Source organism: Bubalus kerabau, chromosome 10, assembly GCF_029407905.1.
Source record: "Bubalus kerabau isolate K-KA32 ecotype Philippines breed swamp buffalo chromosome 10, PCC_UOA_SB_1v2, whole genome shotgun sequence".
In the NCBI taxonomy this organism is placed as follows: domain Eukaryota; kingdom Metazoa; phylum Chordata; class Mammalia; order Artiodactyla; family Bovidae; genus Bubalus; species Bubalus kerabau.
This window is the reverse complement of record NC_073633.1, coordinates 39762834-39782839: the sequence shown is the minus strand read 5'-3', so window position 1 is coordinate 39782839 and position 20006 is coordinate 39762834. Positions and strand designations below refer to the sequence as shown.

Sequence of the window (20006 nt, the reverse complement as noted above, 5' to 3'; positions counted from 1 at the left end):
GAAAATCCTTGGGTTGAGTTATTTCCTTGTTTATGACTTCTCCATATAGTTGGTTCTGCTCCAATTTCTTTGAAAGGACATCTGTTGGATGATTTGACATGATACCTGTGCTTGCCGAAAGTCTCCTCTGACAGGTCAGTGTAAAAGAAGCTGCAAGGGAAAGCTCAGTCATGTTGAGTGGCTCTTAAGTGCAGGAACAGATTTGAAAGGATTATCCAAGACAATGACTTTAAGATCAAACTAGGCCATGGAGTTAGCCACAGGACTCCGAACTCTTTGCAGCTCCATCCTCTGGAGTGTCCTGCCGCTGATCTTGCCAGTAATGAATTTCACTTCCAGGTGGGAGCTTTCAGGTCTTCCTCACACACTCTAAAGCCAAATGTGTTTAGTCCCTTCAGACATCATTCTGCTCTTCAACTTGAAGAACAGTCTAAGTCCATGAGATTTGCCATGCCATCAAACCTCCTTATAAACCCACAACTCTTGAATGATAACTACAGTTCTGGAGAGTTGACTCATGAATATTTCCTGTTGGCAAACAATGAGAGTAGCCTGAGGAAATTAAATCCACCCAACTAATTCCCTAACTTTATTTCATTCCATGTTTAAAATACTGTCTACCTCCAAATGCTTTTACCAGGCTGCAACATATAGCAAAATCAGCTAACAGGACTCTCCTTTTCCTTCTTCCTCTATCTTTCACTTTTCTTGAGTGGTCCTAACTGTAGAGAGGTCACCAAAATGAGGTGGAAAAAAAAGAGAAAGATTCCAATCCATTTTTTTTTTCTTCTTGTAATCCTATTTCGAAGACAGTCTCTGCTTCTCAGAAAGGTCAAGCCAAACTCAGTCAGAGGTGAGACTGGAAACCTCAGTAACACTATGATATGTGAGAAATCATGTGAACAGATAGCCAATTACAGATAGTTAGCTCTGAATATGTTCTTTAAAGTAGTCTTATGCTTTTGGCATAATTGTAAAACAGGGGTGCATGGGAAAGCCTGCCTTGAAGGACTACATTGCTTAAGACAATAATAGTGCTTTGTATAGTTTTATTCTACAAAATTTTGGGACAAGGTCACAATATCCAGGTGCCAGAGGTACCCTTCTTTATAGGAAGGGTGATACTGCAGCCCTCCTGAGTCTTCTGAGGACCTTAAGTACACACCCTCCAACTACCCAAATAATATCTTTCATATGGTTAGTTTCTAGTCTCTAGGATTGTAGTTTCTACATATGAAGAAATCGGTTTTGGAATATAAGTTGCCGCTGGAAAGATTTTCATTTATTCAATACCTACTAAGTACCAGATTCTCTATAAGGTACATTTCAGAGATGCTCTTATTTAGTCCTCATCTAGGAACTCTTAAGTTTTGTTCACATTTTACAGATGAGGAAAATGAAGCATAGGGAGATTAAGTAACTAATCCAAGGCAACACATTTATCAAGTGTTGGAAGCTAGAGTTGAGTCAAGTCTGAATGAAACTCTTTTAGGTCAGAACTTTTTCTGTTTTCTTCCTGAACACCTAGAAGATACTCAGATATCTGGCAAATTTCAGATATTCAGTCTAGACTGTGGAATGACTGCATTAATGTGAGATTCCAGCACATGTGCTCCTTTCTGTTCTTCTATACCATCTCACCTCTGTCTCCTCAGACCAGTCTTCTACCCATCTCTCTCTCTACCCTCTTTTGGAGGGAAATGGAATTTAGGGCTGCATCAGTCTGCAGGAGAAAGTTAAGTCTCTGTACCTTCCTGCTGAAGGAATATAGCAGTTGGCAGAAAGTTGTGTCCCTGGGTCTGATTATCCCTTTCTCCCTCTCTTTCCCTTCCTCCCTCTGTGTCTTCCTCACTTCCACAAAGATTCTTGAATCCCTCTTATGTGGGCACTGGAGATTCAGTAAGAACAAAGCTAGGCATGATCCATCCTCATTGCAAATTGTTGGTTACGTTATAGGTATTATGAGCGTTTTGACAGAAAGCTAGAGGGTGTTATATGAGGAGAGAACAACAGAACCGACCCTATTCTCTGAGGTCAGGGAAGACCTCCTTGCAAATCTGATCTTTAAGATCAGACAAAATAAGTGGTGACAAGGATGTGGAGAAAGGAACATATGCGAACTGTTGCTGGGTAGATAAGCTGGTAAAGCCAGTATTGAGCTTTCTCACAAAACTAAAAATTAAACTATCACATGACCCAGCATTTCTGCCTCTGGGTATGTATCTAAAGCAGCCATCCTCAACCGTTTTGGTACAGAGACTGGTTTTGTGAAAGATGACCACTCACCTCTCCTTGGTTCCCAACAGGCCATGGACCACTACTGGTATGTGCCCTGGGGGATGGGTACCCAGGAAATGAAATCATTACTGCTAAGAGATATCTGTGCTCCCATGTTCATAGTAGCATTATTCTCAATAGCCAACGTATAGAAATACCCCAAGTGTCCATTTACAGAGGTATGGATAAATAAAATGCGGTCTATGTGCACAATGAATTATTCATCCTTAAAAAAGAAGGAAATCTTGCCATTTGTAACAACATGGATGAACCTGGAGTGCATTATGCTAAGTAAGACAGCCAGAAAGAAGAAGACCAATACTACAAGGTATCACTTATGTGTGGAACCTTAGAAAAAAAAAAGTCACACTCAAAGAATGGGTTGTTGCCATGGGCTGAGAGTGGGGAGAATGGAGAGAGGTTGCTAAGAGGTTATAACTTTAGTTATAAGAGTAATTAAGTCTGAGGATCTGATGTATAACATGATGACTATTATTTGTTGATAATATTGTACCGTATGATTGAAATTTGCTAAGACAGTGGAGCTCAAATGTTATCACCAATTAAAAAGGTAACTATGTGAGGTAATGGATGTGTTAACTCATTTGTGGGAATCCTTTTATAATATAAATATATATAAATCTTGCTATACACTTTCAATATTACAGTTTAATTTGTCTGTTGGGCCTTAATAAAGGCCTTCTTTTTTGAAGAAAACAGGAAGAAGCAGGAGTTCTCAAAGTACAGCCTGAGAGCCCTGAAATCCCTGCCTAAGCTGCTTTTGGGTGTTCAGGAGTCAACTCTAGTCCATAATGATACGAAGAAGTAAATAGTGTTTATTCTCATTCTTTGACATGTGTACAGTGGAGTTTTCCAGAGCTTACATGACATATATCAAAGCAGATTGAATGCGGAAGCATATATGATAATCTTTTGAGTCAGACATTAAAGAAATTTGCAAAAATGTAGACCAATGCCATTCTTTTCATTAATGTAGTTTTGGTTTTGGTAGATGTAGTTATTTTCCATAGAATATTTTATATTCATTAAAGTAGAATTAGTTTACTATGTTATTTTTAAATGAATTAAATATTTTTAAATTCCCCAGTTTTAGTTTTGGAACATGTATGTATCCATAGACAGATACATAAATAGATATCTATTTATCCATAGATAGTATGTACATTAAAAAAAGTTCTTTGGAGTTCTTAATAATTTTTAAGAGTGTAAAGAAATCCTGAGTCCTAAAGATTTGAGAATTACTGAGCTCAGCAAAGAAGAGGAGGGAGTAGTCCATTTTGAAGAAGCAGCAAGTGAAAATACTTTTGCCTAGTATGCAACTTACAGCTTTGAAGAAATTGAAGTCCACTGTGGTTAGAGCACAGAGATGGAGTGGGAGAAGGTGTGAGTCAATGGGTCTACAGTGCCAGGTTTGGGGGTGAGGACTTAATCTTAGGTCATTGGGAGGTCACTGAAGGTTTCTAAGCAGGCTGCTGCTGCTGCTGCTAAGTCGCTTCAGTCGTGTCCAACTCTGTGCGACCCCATAGACGGCAGCCCACCAGGCTCCACCGTCCCTGGGATTCTCCAGGCAAGAACACTGGAGTGGGTTGCCATTTCCTTCTCCAATGCATGAGAGTGAAAAGTGAAAGTGAAGTCACTCAGTTGTGTCCGACTCTTAGCGACCCCATGGACTGCAGCCCACCAGGCTCCTCTGTCCATGGGATTTTCCAGGCAAGAGTACTGGAGTGGGGTGCTGTTGCCTTCTCCGTGGCAGCAGGCTAGGGTTATTCAAATTTATGTTGAAAGAAAGAAAAGAAAGAAGGGAGGGAGGGAAGAAAGGAAGAGTGATTCTCAGGAAAGAAATGAAATTCTTGGGAAAGGAGGGTCAACACAGTCTGCAAAAGCTCTTCCTGTTACTCCTATATGACAGTGGGGTTGTGCTTTCCTTAAGAGCAAGCAAACTTCCTCTGTCTCTGCATGTCTCTCTCACCTTGAGGGCTGCTCCATCATTCTTTTTATTTATTTAAAATAATTGAGGTAACATTGATTTATAACATTATATAAGCTTTATGTGTCCAACTTTATATTTATACCTCTGTGCCCCCTACAGTGGGATTACCATCAAAAAATTTAGTTTCCATCCATCAATATACAGTGTATCCCCCTTAACCATTTTACCCTCCCCGAACCCCTCCTCTCTGGTAACCACTGTTCTCTTCTCTAGATCTATTTGTTTGTTTTGGTTTGATTTGTTCATTTATTTTTATTTTTTATTAATTTTTCATATTCTGCATATGAGTAAAATCATATGGTATTTGTCTCCTCCATCTGACTTATTTCATTTGGTATAGTACCCTCAAGGTCCATCCATGTGGCCACAAATGGCATTATTTCATCCTTTCTTATGGCTGAGTAGTATTCCATCATGTGTATGTGTACATGTGTATGTGAGTATACACATGTAAATATATATACATATATATACATGTATATATATCCCATGTTTCTATATCTTGGTTATAGTAAATAATGTCATAGTAACATAGGCGTGCATTGTTCAGTCACTCAGTCACGTCTGGCATTTTGCAACTCCATGGACTGTAGCACGCTAGTCTTCCCTGTCCTTCACCATCTCCCAGAGCTTGTTCAAGCTCATGTCCATTGAGTCAGTGATGCCATTCAACCATCTCATCCTCTGTCATCCCCTTCTCCTCCTGCCCTCAATCTTTGCCAGCATCAGGGTCTTTTCTAATGAGTCAGCTCTCTACATCAACATGGCCAAAATATTGGTGCTTCAGCTTCAGCATCAGTCCTTCCAGTGAATATTCAGGGTTGATTTCCTTTAGGATGGACTGGTTGGATCTCCTTGCAGTCCAAGGGACTCTCAAGAGTCTTCTCCAACACCACAGTTCAAAAGCATCAATTCTTCAGCACTCAGCCTTCTTTATGGTCCAACTCTCATATCCACACATGACTGCTAGAAAAACCATACCTTTGACTAGATGGACCTTTGTCAGTAAAGTGATGTCTCTGCTTTTTAATACACTGTCTAGGTTGGTCATAGCTTTTCTTCCAAGGAGCAAGTGTCTTTTAATTTCATGGCTGCAGTCATCATCTGCAGTGATTTTGGAGCCCAAGAAAATGCAGTCTGTCACTGTTTCCATTGTTTCCCCATTTATTTGCCATGAAGTGATGGGACCAGATGCCATGATCTTCATTTTTTGAATGTTGAGTTTTAAGCCAGATTTTTACTTTCCTCTTTCACCTTCATCAAGAGGCTCTTCAGTTCCTCTTCACTTTCTGCCATAAGGGTGGTATCATCTGCATATCTGAGGTTATTGATATTTCTCCTGGAAATCTTAATTCCAGTTTGTGCTCATCCAGCTTGGCATTTCTCATGATGTACGCTGCATATAAGTTAGATAAGCAGGGTGACAATATACAGCCTTGATGTACTTCTTTCCCAATTTGGAACCAGTCCATTGCTCCATGTCTGGTTCTAACTGTTGCTTCTTGTCTCAGGAGGCAGGTAAGGTGATCTGGTATTCCCATCTCTTAAAGAATTTTCCACAGTTTGTTGTGATGCACATAGTCAAAGGCTTTAGCATAGTCATTGAAGCAGAAGTTGATGTTTTTCTGGAATTCTCTTGCTTTTTCTATGATTCAACAGATGTTGACAATTTGATCTCTGGTTCCTCTGCCTTTTCTAAGTCCAGCTTAAACATCTGTGAGTTCCTGGGTCACATCCTGTTGAAACCTAGCACAGAGACTTTTTAGCATTACATATAGGGGTGCATGCTGCTGCTGTTGCTAAGTCGCTTCAGTCGTGTCCGACTCTGTGCAACCCCATAGATGGCAGCTCACCAGGCTCCACCGTCCCTGGGATTCTCCAGGCAAGAACAGTGGAATGGGTTGCCATTTGCTTCTCCAATGCATGAAAGTGAAAAGTGAAAGTGAAGTCGCTCAGTTGTGTCCGACTCTTAGCAACCCCATGGACTGCATCCTACCAGGATCCTCTGTCCATGGGATTTTCCAGGCAAGAGTACTGGAGTGGGGTGCCATTGCCTTCTCCGATAGGGATGCATATATCTTTTCAAATCCGTGGCTTTATATTCTTTGAATATGCCCTGTCACTTAGATTCAGATCTTTTTCCTATGGGCTCAGTTTTTACTTGAAGCTTTGTACTATTTCTCTTTTTTTCTATAGTCTGATTCTATTGCTGTGTTCAGTCACCCTTTGTTGTTTCCAAAGTCTTCAACAAGTCTTACATATTTCCATGACTTGTCATATTCCTAATTTTGCAGAACTTTCTCTTCCCCAGCAAGTACTATCCACATAAAAAATAACCTAAGAGGAGAGTTAAGACACAATCCTTAAAGTGATTAGAAATAAAACATGGTAGTCCTTATGGTAAATCACATGACTGGGACCTGATACCTCCTGTCATTGTTTCTGTTAGCTTTTGATAGGCTGTTCTCAAATGCACTGACCTGAGAATTTAGGGTGGTATTTCACTGGGGACCTGGGGAAAAGAAAACAGTGAGTTCCAGGGTCATAGGACCATGAGAATGTTTTGCATTTTGTCAAGTGGCCGTTATAACTGAGAAGCAGAGCCTGGGAGGTGAGCAGAAGAGAATATGGGTCTGGCAATCTGCCCTGCAATGATGAGCTTTGTCTGCACGCAGGTTCTCAGATCACAGACAGGACACATTTGAATAGAATCCATTGTTTACCCCTTGGGTGGAAAACAGAGGAAGCAGGCCAATGAGTCAGGCACCCACTTGTTTCAAAAGGAATTTTTCTGAGGATTTCAGAGAAATATAAGCAAAACCAGGAGTTCAAGGGAAGATGAAAGGGACAAGGGCAGATAAAATAAGGGCTGCTTGATGTTAATGATGCTTTTCAGTCTTTGCTGAGAGCCTGTCACAGCTCTGACCATGAATCCAATAGGGAAGCTAATTCCATTCTGGGGAAGGATTCTCACTAAAATCTAATCTGAAGTAATTTGTGGTAATTGGTCTTCCTCCCTTCTCCATTTAAAGAACATTTGTTCAGACTCAGGGATTAAGTTGACTGGAGTCATAGACAGGTTAACTCTTTGAGACAGGGAGGTCAGTGAACTCTGGTGTAACCTGGCTATTTAGTGGGTAAGGGTAGGGTGAAGGAGGGGGAAAAAAGATGGAGAAGATTCACAGTAGTCATGCAGTCCTAAAAATTCAACTTAGTAGCCAAGTATTGTAGAAGTTTCCCAGCTGGATTCTTAAAGTGAATCGGCCCTGTGACAGTAATGAAGATGGTGAAATCAAGGCCCAAAAAGATTAAATAAAATAGAAAAATAAAGAACATTTGCTCAAAATCCCTTCCTCATCATAGAGGCTGAGGAACAAAGAGGATTATCATGTGTATAACTGTTTCTTTTTCTAAGTATAGTAACTGATCAGCAAATGATACAAGCTTAAAATCTTTTGCTAGTCCTGCTCCACAATTTGATTTCCTGATCTGCAGATGCTCAGACTGACTTTCCATTTTCCTATGGCTCAGGGCTTGGTGAAGGAATGGTCTTTCCATTGTGTCATTTCAGTTGGGAAAAATGCAGGGTAGTGATATGAATGCCTATGAAAAGAAAGAAATGACTTGGTGTCCGTGGCAAAGAATCAACTATGTTCTGTTGAAAGTTCCAGTTTGTAATTCAAACTTGATTCATTTTCATTTTTCAGTTTCAGTAGCTTTTTTTTTTCAAATTTGGTTACAAAGGAATAAAATTCAGAAATTACAAAAAAAAAAATTCCAAGGGAGAAAATAGAAACAACCTGTAGTCTAACCCCCAAATAATGAGAACCCCAAATAATAAGTTCTGGGTATTTTTTAGTATCCCATAATTAATGAAGTATTTATAGTATATAGTGAACTACTTTTGTCATCTATGATTCATTTCACATTTTTATTTCATATATATTATATTCTTTCTGACTGTGATTTCGAAGGCTATAAAGTATTTGTTAATTGTTCTCAAGTTTTGAACATTAAAATAAGTTTCACATTTTCACTAGTAAAATACTTCTTAAGGAAGTTTTGCAATGAACATTGATTCATTCAAACACCAAGTTCAAATCACAAAATTAGGCATTATTTGTAGGAGGCAAAAAGATAAATGAAGACATAAATAATCCTTTCCTTCCAGGGATTTAATGAAAACAAACTACTTCCTAAATGATAGTAACTGTTTGAGAAGTGCCTTTCCCCTTTTCTTTTATGATCTTCAAGTCCCTTTGTATTCTCTGTGAATACAGTTCATAAAACTAGCTCCTGGGGCTGATTAGTCCATCTTCTTTCTTCCAGACAGTATTGTGTAAGAGCCCAATAAAATGATATGGGATTGATTTGTTAGAGATTCTGTTAATTTCTAAATATGTAAGTTACAAAACATTCAAAATAGTATCACAATGACTATAGTTGGTATACTTTGATAACAATAAACAGAGACTGAATATAGAGCTGAAATTTAAGTTGATTATAATCAGGAAAATGGCTTAATCATATTTAGTTCAGAAACTCCTGGTTGCACAATATAAGTGTGGTTTGACAGCAGGATAGCTGGATTTCCAACTCAAATGGTGGTCACAGCCTTACTCTTTTGGGGCAATGAAATATTTTAATGGAATCGTCGGCGTCTCTGCCTCTGAAATCAAGGCTGCCTTTGTTATTACTTGCCCAGTAGGATGACTGGTTTGCTCATTTGTGTAGCACATACTTCCCCTGAAGTCATGACCACAGGAGTGATTCTCTGTTTCAGGACTGCAGGTTGCATGTCTTAATTCTAAACATCCCTCATAGAAAATCATAGTCTTGCTATAGACAGAAAGATGAAAAATGCAGATATGTTTGATTAACAGTAGCACAATCATGGTTGTGGTAGGGAGAATTTTAAAGAAGACTCCCATGCCCCCTGATGTTACTCCCTTGGTTATGTTCATTTAAATGGTAAAAGAGAGATTGTCCTGATGGACTCAACCAATTGCATGAGCCCTTCAAAGGCAGAGAGTCTTCTCTGGCTGAAAGAAGTTGGAAAGATTTGAAGCATGAGAAGGACTCTGCTCACCACTGCTGGCTTGAAGATGGAAGGGATGTGTGGAAAGATAGGAAGGAAATGAATTATATCAACAACCAACAAGCAGAAGAGGATTTGGAACCAGATTAGAACTGCAGCTGACTGACACCTTAGTGTGAAACTTTGAGCGAAGGAACCAGATGAGCCCACCTAGAATTCAGACACATAGGACTATCAGATAACTAGGTATTGTTTCAAGCTATTACGTTTGTGATAATTTGTTACTCAACAATAGAAAACTAATATGATGGTCATAACAATTTGGATTTTATGCTTTACTGAAGCAGGTTGGCCACATATTTACCATCAACCAAGGACATAACATTTTTTTTTAATTTAAATAAGCTAAGAACAAATTTTATGACTTAGAGACTGAAAAATAACAGCAAAAAATTTTATGAAACTCTTACCAAACCCTCAAATAATAAAAAATGGTATATCATCAAAGGAAACCCATAATATATGCATATTTTTCTTTAATGAAAATGTGTATCATTTAAGATAAACTAATACACAGTAATTCAACAAATGACAAATAAAAATATATTCAAACTGGTGTCAGGGTATGGAGGAGGTCACTTAACCCTATCTGGGAAGTACAGGAAATTCTTCCTAGAGGAAGTGGTTCAGTTCAGTTCAGTTCAGTTGCTCAGCCGTGTCCAACTCTTTGCGACCCCATGAATCACAGCACACCAGGCCTCCCTGTCCATCACCAACTCCCAGAGTTTACTCAGACTCATGTCCATCGAGTCGGTGATGCCATCCAGCCATCTCATCCTCTGTTGTCCCCTTCTTCTCCTGCCCTCAATCCCTCCCAGCATTGGAGTCTTTTCCAATGAGTCAACTCTTCACATGAGGTGGCCAAAGTATTGGACTTTCAGCTTCAGCATCAGTCCTTCCAATGAACACCCAGGACTGATCTCCTTTAGAATGGACTGGTTGAAGCCCCTTGTGGTTCAAGGGACTCTCAAGAGTCTTCTCCAACACCACAGTTCAAAAGCATCAATTCGTTGGCGCTCAGCTTTCTTCACAGTCCAACTCTCACATCCAACATGACCACTGGAAAAACCATAGCCTTGACTAGACCGACCTTTGTTGGCAAAGTAATGTCTCTGCTTTTGAATATGCTATCTAGGTTGGTCATAACTTTCCTTCCAAGGAGTAAGCGTCTTTTAATTTCATGGCTGCAATCACCATCTGCAGTGATTTTGGAGCCCCCCAAAATAAAGTCTGACACTGTTTCCACTGTTTCCCCATCTATTTCCCATGAAGTGATGGGACCAGATGCCATGATCTTCGTTTTCTGAATGTTGAGCTTTAAGCCAACTTTTCACTCTCCACTTTCACTTTCATCAAGAGGAAGTGGTAGTGTTAAGGAAATGCGAGAGGTAAGATTTATTACAGGGCCAGGGAGAATCAACTTTCCTGGTGCTGTGCATGAAAAAATTAGGGAAGATATAAGGCAGCTATGATGATCCAAGAGAAGGGGACTGGAAAACAAACATGTGAACTTTGGATTTCCTTTCTTCTCCCACTTCAATTTTTAGGGTGATCATTTCAGACAGGAATGCTCCTGTCTGACCTCCCTCAAAAACTTCCTTCAGGAACAAAAGGGGCCTTAATTATAGTGGCTAAGGATAGGATTTTATTACTACTCTAAAGTCCAAAAGGTTTTCTATGTGAATTAAATTTAATGGAAAATATCCCTATTAGAGATCCAAGCCACAGGCAGCTGAGACAACCTTAGGTAAAGGCTGAATGCAAATAATTATAGTGCCTCGAATTGACAACCTAGAAAGAACCTTTTAAAAGGCCACAACCACTGTTACTGCTGTTTCTTGAATTCTTCTTTTATAAAATCAGGGTAGTAGCCATTCCTGACCATCTTATTAAACCAATATGGTGACAGATGAAAAGTTCTCCTGAATAAGATCCTTTTGTAGAAAGAACACTGCATGAAAACATACAAGGACCATTTCTTGTTAAGGTGTCTTTTGCCCTGGGAAAGTGTAGGTGGCTACAGAGCCTTCTGTGTCCTTTGGAGTCTTCTGTGCTTTCAGTGAGCTTACCTGTTGGAATGTGTGGAGTTGAGGATGATTGTGGGGAAACCCAAGATGTCTTTTGGAGGATCCTACAGATGAGCCTGGCAGACTACAACCCATAGGGTCACAAAGAGTCAGACATGACTGAAGCGACTTAGCATGCACACAGCTCTATTAATTCATCCTTGATTTCTAGGAGTTAAGGGGAAGATAGAGGATTAAGGCAGATGCCAAGCCAAAGACCAATGGATCCATGGGAGCACAAAGAGAGACAAAGTATGCAAAAAGATAACTGAACCACAAATCACTTGCTTTTGCCGTGTTGTCTGTCCCTCTATAAGTGATTACAAAAGTAGTTCTTCCCACTGTCTGGTGGTCTTGACCCTCAGGAATTGCATTAATGGCTGGTGCCAACCAAAATGTTTGCTTTATCCATTGCCATCATTGACTGTTTTGCAGCAATCAGGATGTTTTTCTCCACTCTGAGATGTCATGTTGAGCAGGTTTCAGTCTGATCAAGGAAATACTCTTGTATTCTCTCACTCTCCCTGTTTCAATTGCCCTGGCAACCCTCTGAAAGCATGATAAATGAGGTCATGTATTTAGTTGAGTGATGTCTTACCTAAGAGAGTTGAGATAAGTAGAGACCTTTCTACCTCCACTATTCAGAAACAGAAGCTACAGAGAAGAGATTTAGGATGTAATAAAACATGCACTGGATTTAGAGGAAGAAAGACCTGAGCTTACTGACTGTGACTTTGAGCAATTTGCTTTATCCCTCTGCTTTTTCATCTCCTGTAAGTTATATAAGAATTGCCATGAAGTTTTGCTTGCGCTAATGCTTGACAGAGAATCAGCTCAGTAAATGTCAGTTCTTTTTACTTCCTTCTTGACCATCTGGTTTCAGGGAAATTTGATATGTGGTGTAAGAGCTCAATAGAATTACAAATGCCTTTGCCTTAAGGAACAAGAAATTTTTCATCATCTTTATTTTACTCTTAGCTCAGAGTCCTCTACCGCTCTTCTCTTTCAGGATTGGAGATCACAGGAACTTCAAATTATTCACTTTGGGATTTTACCTACAGTCTGAAACCAGTTTAAACTATTGTTTAAATCATTTTTGGAATTTTTCACATAAAAGTTTTTATGTGAACATTTGGAAAGCTCTGTAATGGCAAGAGCAATCAGTGTGAATCTCCCTCTGTGATCTGTCCATAAAACTGGCATTCAGATGAATATAGCTACACTTTCAAATTGTGCTCCATCTAGCTGCTGCAGCAAGTGGAGGGGACACAAGATTTTGGGATCCAAGTACAAATCAAGCAGACACATACAAATTCACTTTCAAGAAGGAAAATACATGTCAATGTGTGTGAAAGCTTCAGCTGAGATTTTATGTATTCCCCCACCTTAGAAAGGCTTATAAGAATTTTATTTTGTCTATGCTTGTGTTTGTTGTACTATTTGTTCCATATGGCTTCTAAGAAGGAGCCAGAAGTTTCCCTCTTTGTCTTCCTAAAATGAGATCAGGGACCCTCTTGGTCCCTTTGGTCTTGAAGACCCCAGGGAAGACCAGAGAGTGTGGTGGTGATATTCCTATTCATTTCTTAAGATCAGCACAGACATTTTTCAGAAGGAGAGTAGGGCCCTTTCCAAGTCTGATCTCAGCCCTGGCTGTGTCCAGATGGTGTCACAGGCTGTGTCCAGATTGTGGTTTCAGGCACTTGCATTTACTAACTTGGTTTTGGCTGAAGAAAGAAGAGTTCCTATCACGAATATACCCAATTGCCTCATGATCCAAGGATGGAAGCAGATATTCACAGTCTTACTCCATCTTTAACCCAACTTCTATTTCTCTACACCTGGTTCTACTCAGGAACAGGAAAATTTTAATTTTAGCTTTTTAGTACTAAAAGGCAGTTTATTTCTTTGCAAACTTGTAGGTGTTTAATAGAACTTTTATGAGACTAACTTTATTCATAATAACTTAATATTCTTACCATTCATGAAAATTTCTAGGCTCAAAACTCTATCAGTGTATGTGGTATTCATAATGTATAGCTGTGCTTTAGCACTTAGGAAGTCAATGGTTTTCCTAAAAGATGTCACAGAACATTAGAGTGTTATATATATTTTTACTTTAAAAATGTGATGTTCTAAGCTAATAATAATGGTAACAGTGGCAAGAACAGTAACATGAACAGTAAAAGCTACCTCTTCATGAACACTTGTGTTTCAGTTTATGTTAGCTTTGTATTACTATGTGAATGAGTTAATTTAGTCCTCACAAAGGCTGAGTGAAGTTAATTATTTTCTCCATTTTTCAGATGAGGAAACTGAGGCTGAGAAAGATTTAATGACCCATTCAGGGTCACAGAATAGATAAACGGTGAAACTAGTTTTTAAGCCCAGGCAGTCTCCTTCTAACTCAATAGTTATCCAAGAGCAAATGTCCCACAACATCACTAATCATTAAGTAAATGAGAATCAAAACCACAATAAAATACCAGTTCACATCCAGTAGGATGATTATTCTCAAAAATAGAGAAAATAACAAGTGTTGATGAGGATGTGGAGAAATTGGAAGCAGTCATGCATTGCAGGTGGGAATATTTAATGGTAAAACTCCTGTAGAAGAGAATTTCTCAAAAAATTAAACATACAGTCACTATTTGATCTAACCAGGTCCACTTTGAGTATTTACTCAACAGAATTGAAATTAGAGACTCATCCAGATGTTTATCCACCCTTCTTCATAGTAGTATTATTCACAATGAAAAGATGAAAACAACACAACGTCCATGGACAAAGAAATGGACAAACAAGGACATACAATGTATGAAACAAAAGTAAACAAACTTGTAAACACATTCTGTATGGAGTATTAGTCATCTTTAGAAAGGAATGACATTTGGACACATGCTATAATATGGATGAAACTTAAGGGCATCATTGTGCTAAGTGAAATAAGCCAGACACAAAAGGACAAGTATTACATTATTCCACTTACATGAGGATTTTAGAGTAGTCAGATTCACGGGGACAGAAAATAGAATGGTGGTTCCCAGAGGCCATGGGCTGGGGACAATGAAAAGTTACTGTTTAATAGATGCAGAATTTCAGTTTTGGAAAATGAAAAGTTCTGGAGATGGATGGTGTTGATGGTTGCACAACACAATGAATGTACTTAATACCTTTGAAGTGTTAGTTGCTCAGTCATATCTGACTCTTTGTGACCCCATGGACAGTAGCCTGCCAGCCTCCTCTGTCCATGGGATTATCCAGGCAAGAATACTGGAGTGGGTTGCCATTTCCTTTTCTAGGGGGTCTTCCCAACCCAGGGAACGAACCCCAGTCTCCTGCATGGCAGGCACATTCTTTACTGTCTGAGCCACCAAGGAAGCAGTATACACTTAAAATTGGTTATAGTGGTAAATTTAATGGATGTATATTTTCCCAGAATAAGAAAATAATTACTATAGAAAAATGAAGTAAAAGAAAAATATAGAAGAGTCAATTCTGACCAGAATGTCTTCCTATGATGAACTCATCCTATTTTAAATTCAGTGAATTCTGTTTGTAAATGATGACTAGTCCAATAATAGTACATGTGGCTTTTTAAGGAATGTAGATTAATTGAAGAAGTGAATTGTCATGTCTGTATGACAAATAAGCAGATAAACACATAGGACAGGTTATAAAAACATTGATAAGATACTTAGGTAAAATTAGATTATAATTTTCAGGTAAAAAAGACAAACATGGCCAACTGTAGAAGACTATAACTTATCTCATGATGCCCGTCACTTCTAGACATTCTTTGGCCTAGGCTGGGCCTGTTAGACATTCAGTTCTGCATTTATTAAAGATATCTTTGACCACTCTAATAATACATCTAGGGTGTGACTCTTTTCCTCACAAAAGCAGTGAGAGAAAGGACGTGTATCGTTGCTGCCTGGACAAGAACTGAGCTGTTTCTGCTCAGACTTCCTTCCCGTGTAACTGACTAGGGAATAACCTGCCTCTCTCACTCTTGCCCTTTCCTTTATACTCCATGTCTGAAATTGCTGCTCCACTGCTACCTTCTGGTCCTTTGCTTTGCTATTCTCTCCTAATTATGTCTTCAAGTTCGATGTCAGAGGAATAATGGAAGAACCAGTTATGAGGCACATTCCCAGGAGTCCCCTGAAAGACCCTACCTAGAGATTCTGGAGAAGGAAATGGCAACCCACTCCAGTGTTCTTGCCTGGAGAATCCCAGGGACAGGGGAGCCTGGTGTGCTGCCGTCTGTGGGGTCACACAGAGTCGGACACGACTGAAGTGATGCAGCAGCAGCAGAGATTTTGGGAATTGCAGGCATGCCTGTCTATGAACCTTAGGTCTATATGGTTTAGTGGGAAAAACAAACAAACATGGATTTCTTACAGGCCCTGTCATCTTAAGTAAGTAACTTATTTTCTCTAGGACTTCTGTTTTCAATCTATACATTGGGAGGAATAAATCTCTTCAACAAATGGTGTTGGGAAAACTGGATAAATATATGCAGAAAAATGAAATGGATTAAAGACTTATATATAATACTTTGGAAAAGACCCTGATGCTGGGAAAGATTGAGGGCAAGAGGAGAAGGGGACAGCAGAAGATGAGATGGTTGGATGGCATCACTGACTCAATGGACATGAGTTTGAACTAACTCCAGGATACAGTGGAAGACAGGGAAGCCTGGTGTGTTGCAGTCCATGGGGTTGCAAAGAGTCAGACATGACTTAGCAACTGATCAACAACAACATAATACCTGATATCAGGAGTGCTCCTAAACACTTCTCGTTTGACATTGCCTGATTTGAATTGATTTTTGCTCAAATTAACTTTCAAAATTTTAATATGCCTTAGTTAATCTATTAGTAGTTCTCTCTCAGATGAGAGAATTGAGGAGACTACTCACGGGCCATCAGGAGCAATGAACAATCAGGCAGAGATGCCTGTGAGCCCCTCGAACTCTCTGCTTTCTTTCTGCCTCTGGAGATCGTAGGCTCCTGGATCATAGCTCTGAGGCTTTTGTATTAAGAGCTTTCAGACTCTAATTGAGCATTTCTGTTTTTGGACTGGGGACAGAAACTGGCCAGAGTCAGACTGGGTCCAGCTTAGAAACGGGGCTGCGTCTGGGGTCAGACTGTATCTGACTTAAACTGGACCAAGTCCAGTGTGCGATCTCAGGTGAATAAATTTGTTTTGAGGTTGAACAAATAGGTTAATTTTGCTAAAGGTAATCTTGAATTACAGTTCTCATAACCATCTTGGATTAGCATATCCATTTATGAGGTACCTTAGAGGTAAAGGGGTCTCAGCCAGGCACTCACTATAAGGAGTAGAGGGAAGACTATTTTTCCTTCTCTAAAGTGTCTGGTGACTAGGTTGAGTCCTGCTGAGACACCCCAAGTACTCCAGAGCCTGCAGATGGCAGGCATTCTGGGACTGGCAGAAGCTGGCAAAAGGGAAGAATTTTTACCAAAGTCAGCTCTACCAGTTCTCTGTTTGTAGTTCCTGGTCAAGAGAAAAAGGTAAATTTTCACATTGCATCTTCTTTCCCAAATTCAGGTTGTCAGGGGACAAGTATGAATTATCGAATATTTATCTTTGGGGGACAGATATTGCCTTCTAGTTTGTCTCATTTTGTATTCTGAGATCTTGGCTTGGCAGCAATCAGATTCAGTTCAGTTCAGTTCAGTCGCTCACTTGTGTCCGACTCTTTGCAACCCCATGGACTGCAGCACCCCAGGCCTCCCTGTCCATCACCAACTCCTGGAGCTTACTCAAACTCATGTCCATTGAGTCAGTGATACCATCCAACCGTCTCATCCTCTGTTGTCCCCTTCTCCTCCTGCCTTCAATCTTTCCCTGCATCAGGGTCTTTCCCAACGAGTCAGTTCTTCACATCAGGTGGCCAAAGTATTGGAGTTTCAGCTTCAGCATCAGTCCTTCCAATGAATATTCAGGACTTATTTCCTTTACAATGAATTGGATCTCCTTGCTGTCCAAGGGATTCTCAAGAGTCTTCTCCAACACAACAGTTCAAAAGCATCAATTCTTCAGTGCTCAGCTTTCTTTATAGTCCAACTCTCACATCCGTATGTGACTACTGGAAAAAGCATAGCTTTGACTAGACAGACATTTGTTGGCAAAGTAATGTCCCTCCTTTTTAATATGCAGTCTAGGTTGGTCATAACTTTCCTTCCAAGGAGTAAGTGTCTTTTAATTTCATGACTGCAATCACCATCTGCAGTGATTTTGGAGACCCCCAAAATAAAGTCTGTCACTGTATCCACTGTTTCCCCATCTATTTACCATGAAATGGTGGGACCAGATGCCATGATTTTAGTTTTCTGAATGTTGAGTTTTAAGCTAACTTTTTCACCCTCCTCTTTCACTTTCATTAAGAGGCTCTTTAGTTCTTCTTCACTTTCTGCCATAAGGGTGGTGTCTTCTGCATATCTTAGATTATTGATATTTCTCCAGGAAACCTTGATTCCAGCTTGTGCTTCATCCAGTCCAGCATTTCTCATGATGTACTCTCAGTTCAGTTCACTCGCTCAGTCGTGTCCGACTCTTTGCGACTCCATGAATCTCAGCATGCTAGGCCTCCCTGTCCATCACCATCTCCCAGAGTTCACTCAAACTCACGTCCATCGAGTCAGTGATCCCATCCAGCCATCTCATCCTCTGTTGTCCCCTTCTCCTCCTGCGCCCAATCCCTCCCAGCATCAGAGGTCTTTTCCAATGAGTCAACTCTTCACATGAGGTGGCCAAAGTACTGGAGTTTCAGCTTTAGCATCATTCCTTCCAAAGAACACCCAGGGCTGATCTCCTTCAGAATGGACTGGTTGGATCTCCTTGCAGTCCAAGGGACTCTCAAGAGTCTTCTCCAACACCACAGTTCAAAAGCATCAATTCTTCGGCACTCAGCCTTCTTCACAGTCCAACTCTCACATCCATACATGACCACAGAAAAAACTATAGCCTTGACTAGACGAACCTTTGTTGGCAAAGTAATGTCTCTGCTTTTGAATATGCTGTCTAGGTTCATCATAACTTTCCTTCCAAGGAGTAAGCATCCTTTAATTTCATGGCTGCAATCACCATCTGCAGTGATTTTGGAGCCCCAAAAAATAAAGTTTGACACTGTTTCCCCATCTATTTCCCATGAAGTGATGGGACCAGATGCCATGATCTTCGTTTTCTCAGTGTTGAGCTCTAAGCCAACTTTTTCACTCTCCACTTTCACTTTCATCAAGAGGCTTTTTAGTTCCTCTTCACTTTCTGCTATAAGACCGGTGTCATCTGCATATCTGAGGTTATTGATATTTCTCCCGGCAATCTTGATTCCAGCTTGTGCTTCTTCTAGTCCAGTGTTTCTCATGATGTATTCTGCATATAAGTTAAATAAGCAGGGTGACAATATACAGCCTTGATGTACTCCTTTTCCTATTTGGAACCAGTCTGTTGTTCCATGTCCAGTTCTAACTGTTGCTTCCTGACCTGCATACAGATTTCTCAAGAGGCAGGTCAGGTGGTCTGGTATTCCCATCTCTTTCAGAATTTTCCACAGTTTATTGTGAACCACAGTCAAAGGCTTTGGCATAGTCAATAAAGCAGAAATAGATGCTTTTCTGGAACTCTCTTGCTTTTTCCATGATCCCGCTCTGCATATAAGTTAAATAAACAGGATGACTATATACAGCCTTGATGTACTCCCTTCCCGATTTGGAACCAGTCTGTTGTTCCATGTCTAGTTCTAACTGTTGCTTCCTGACCTGCATACAGATTTCTCAGGAAGCAGGTCAGGTTATCTGGTATTCCTATCTCTTTAAGAATTTTCCACAGCTTGTTGTGATCCACACACTCAAAGGCTTTGGTATAGTCAATAAAGCAGAAGTAGATGTTTTTCTGGAACTCTCTTGCTTTTTTGATGATCCACAGGATATTGGCAATTTGATCTCTCTGTTTCCTCTGCCTTTTCTAAGTCCAGCTTGAACATCTGGAATTTCACAGTACATGAGTACTGTTGAAGCCTGGCTTGTAGAATTTTGAGCATTACTTTGCCAGCATGTGAGATGAGTGCAATTGTGCAGTAGTTTGAGTATTCTTTGTTATTGCCTTTCTTTGGGATTGGAATGAAAACTGACCTTTTCCAGTCCTATGACCATTGCTAAGTTTTCCAAATTTGTTGGCCTATTGAGTGCAACACTTTCACAGCATCATCTTTTAGGATTTGAAATAACTCAGCTGGAATTTCATCACCTCCACTAGCTTTGTTTGAAGTGATGCTTCCTAAGGCCCGCTTGACTTCGCATTCCAGGATGTCTGGCTCTAGGTGAGTGATCATACTATCATGATTATCTGGGTCTTGAAGATCTTTTTTGTATAGTTCTTCTGTGTATTCTTGCCACCTCTTCTTAATATCTTTTGTTAGGTCCATACCATTACTGTCCTTTACTGAGCCCATCTTTGCATGAAATGTTCCCTTGGTATCTCAAATTGTCTTGAAGAGATCTCTAGTCTTTCCCATTCTGTTGTTTTC

General features: G+C 39.9%; 1 protein-coding gene across 43 annotated transcripts in view; it reads left to right on the top strand.

Moving 5' to 3' along the window:
• LOC129621202 (uncharacterized) overlaps positions 1 to 20006 on the top strand; it is a 488210-nt gene that overhangs the window by 355261 nt on the left and 112943 nt on the right. The window contains exon 7 of one of the 43 annotated variants that reach the window (XR_008699128.1): positions 12462 to 15422. The exons of 39 other annotated variants lie outside the window; for them this stretch is intronic. Coding sequence is in view for 1 of the 4 variants with exons in the window: in XM_055537344.1 (XP_055393319.1) it covers positions 12462 to 12529 (68 nt within the window). In the remaining 3 variants the exon portion in view is untranslated. Of the gene's footprint in view, positions 1 to 12461; positions 15467 to 20006 lie in introns of those variants that run through there. 3 more of the 43 variants (XR_008699106.1, XR_008699109.1, XM_055537344.1) reach the window with 3 other exon arrangements.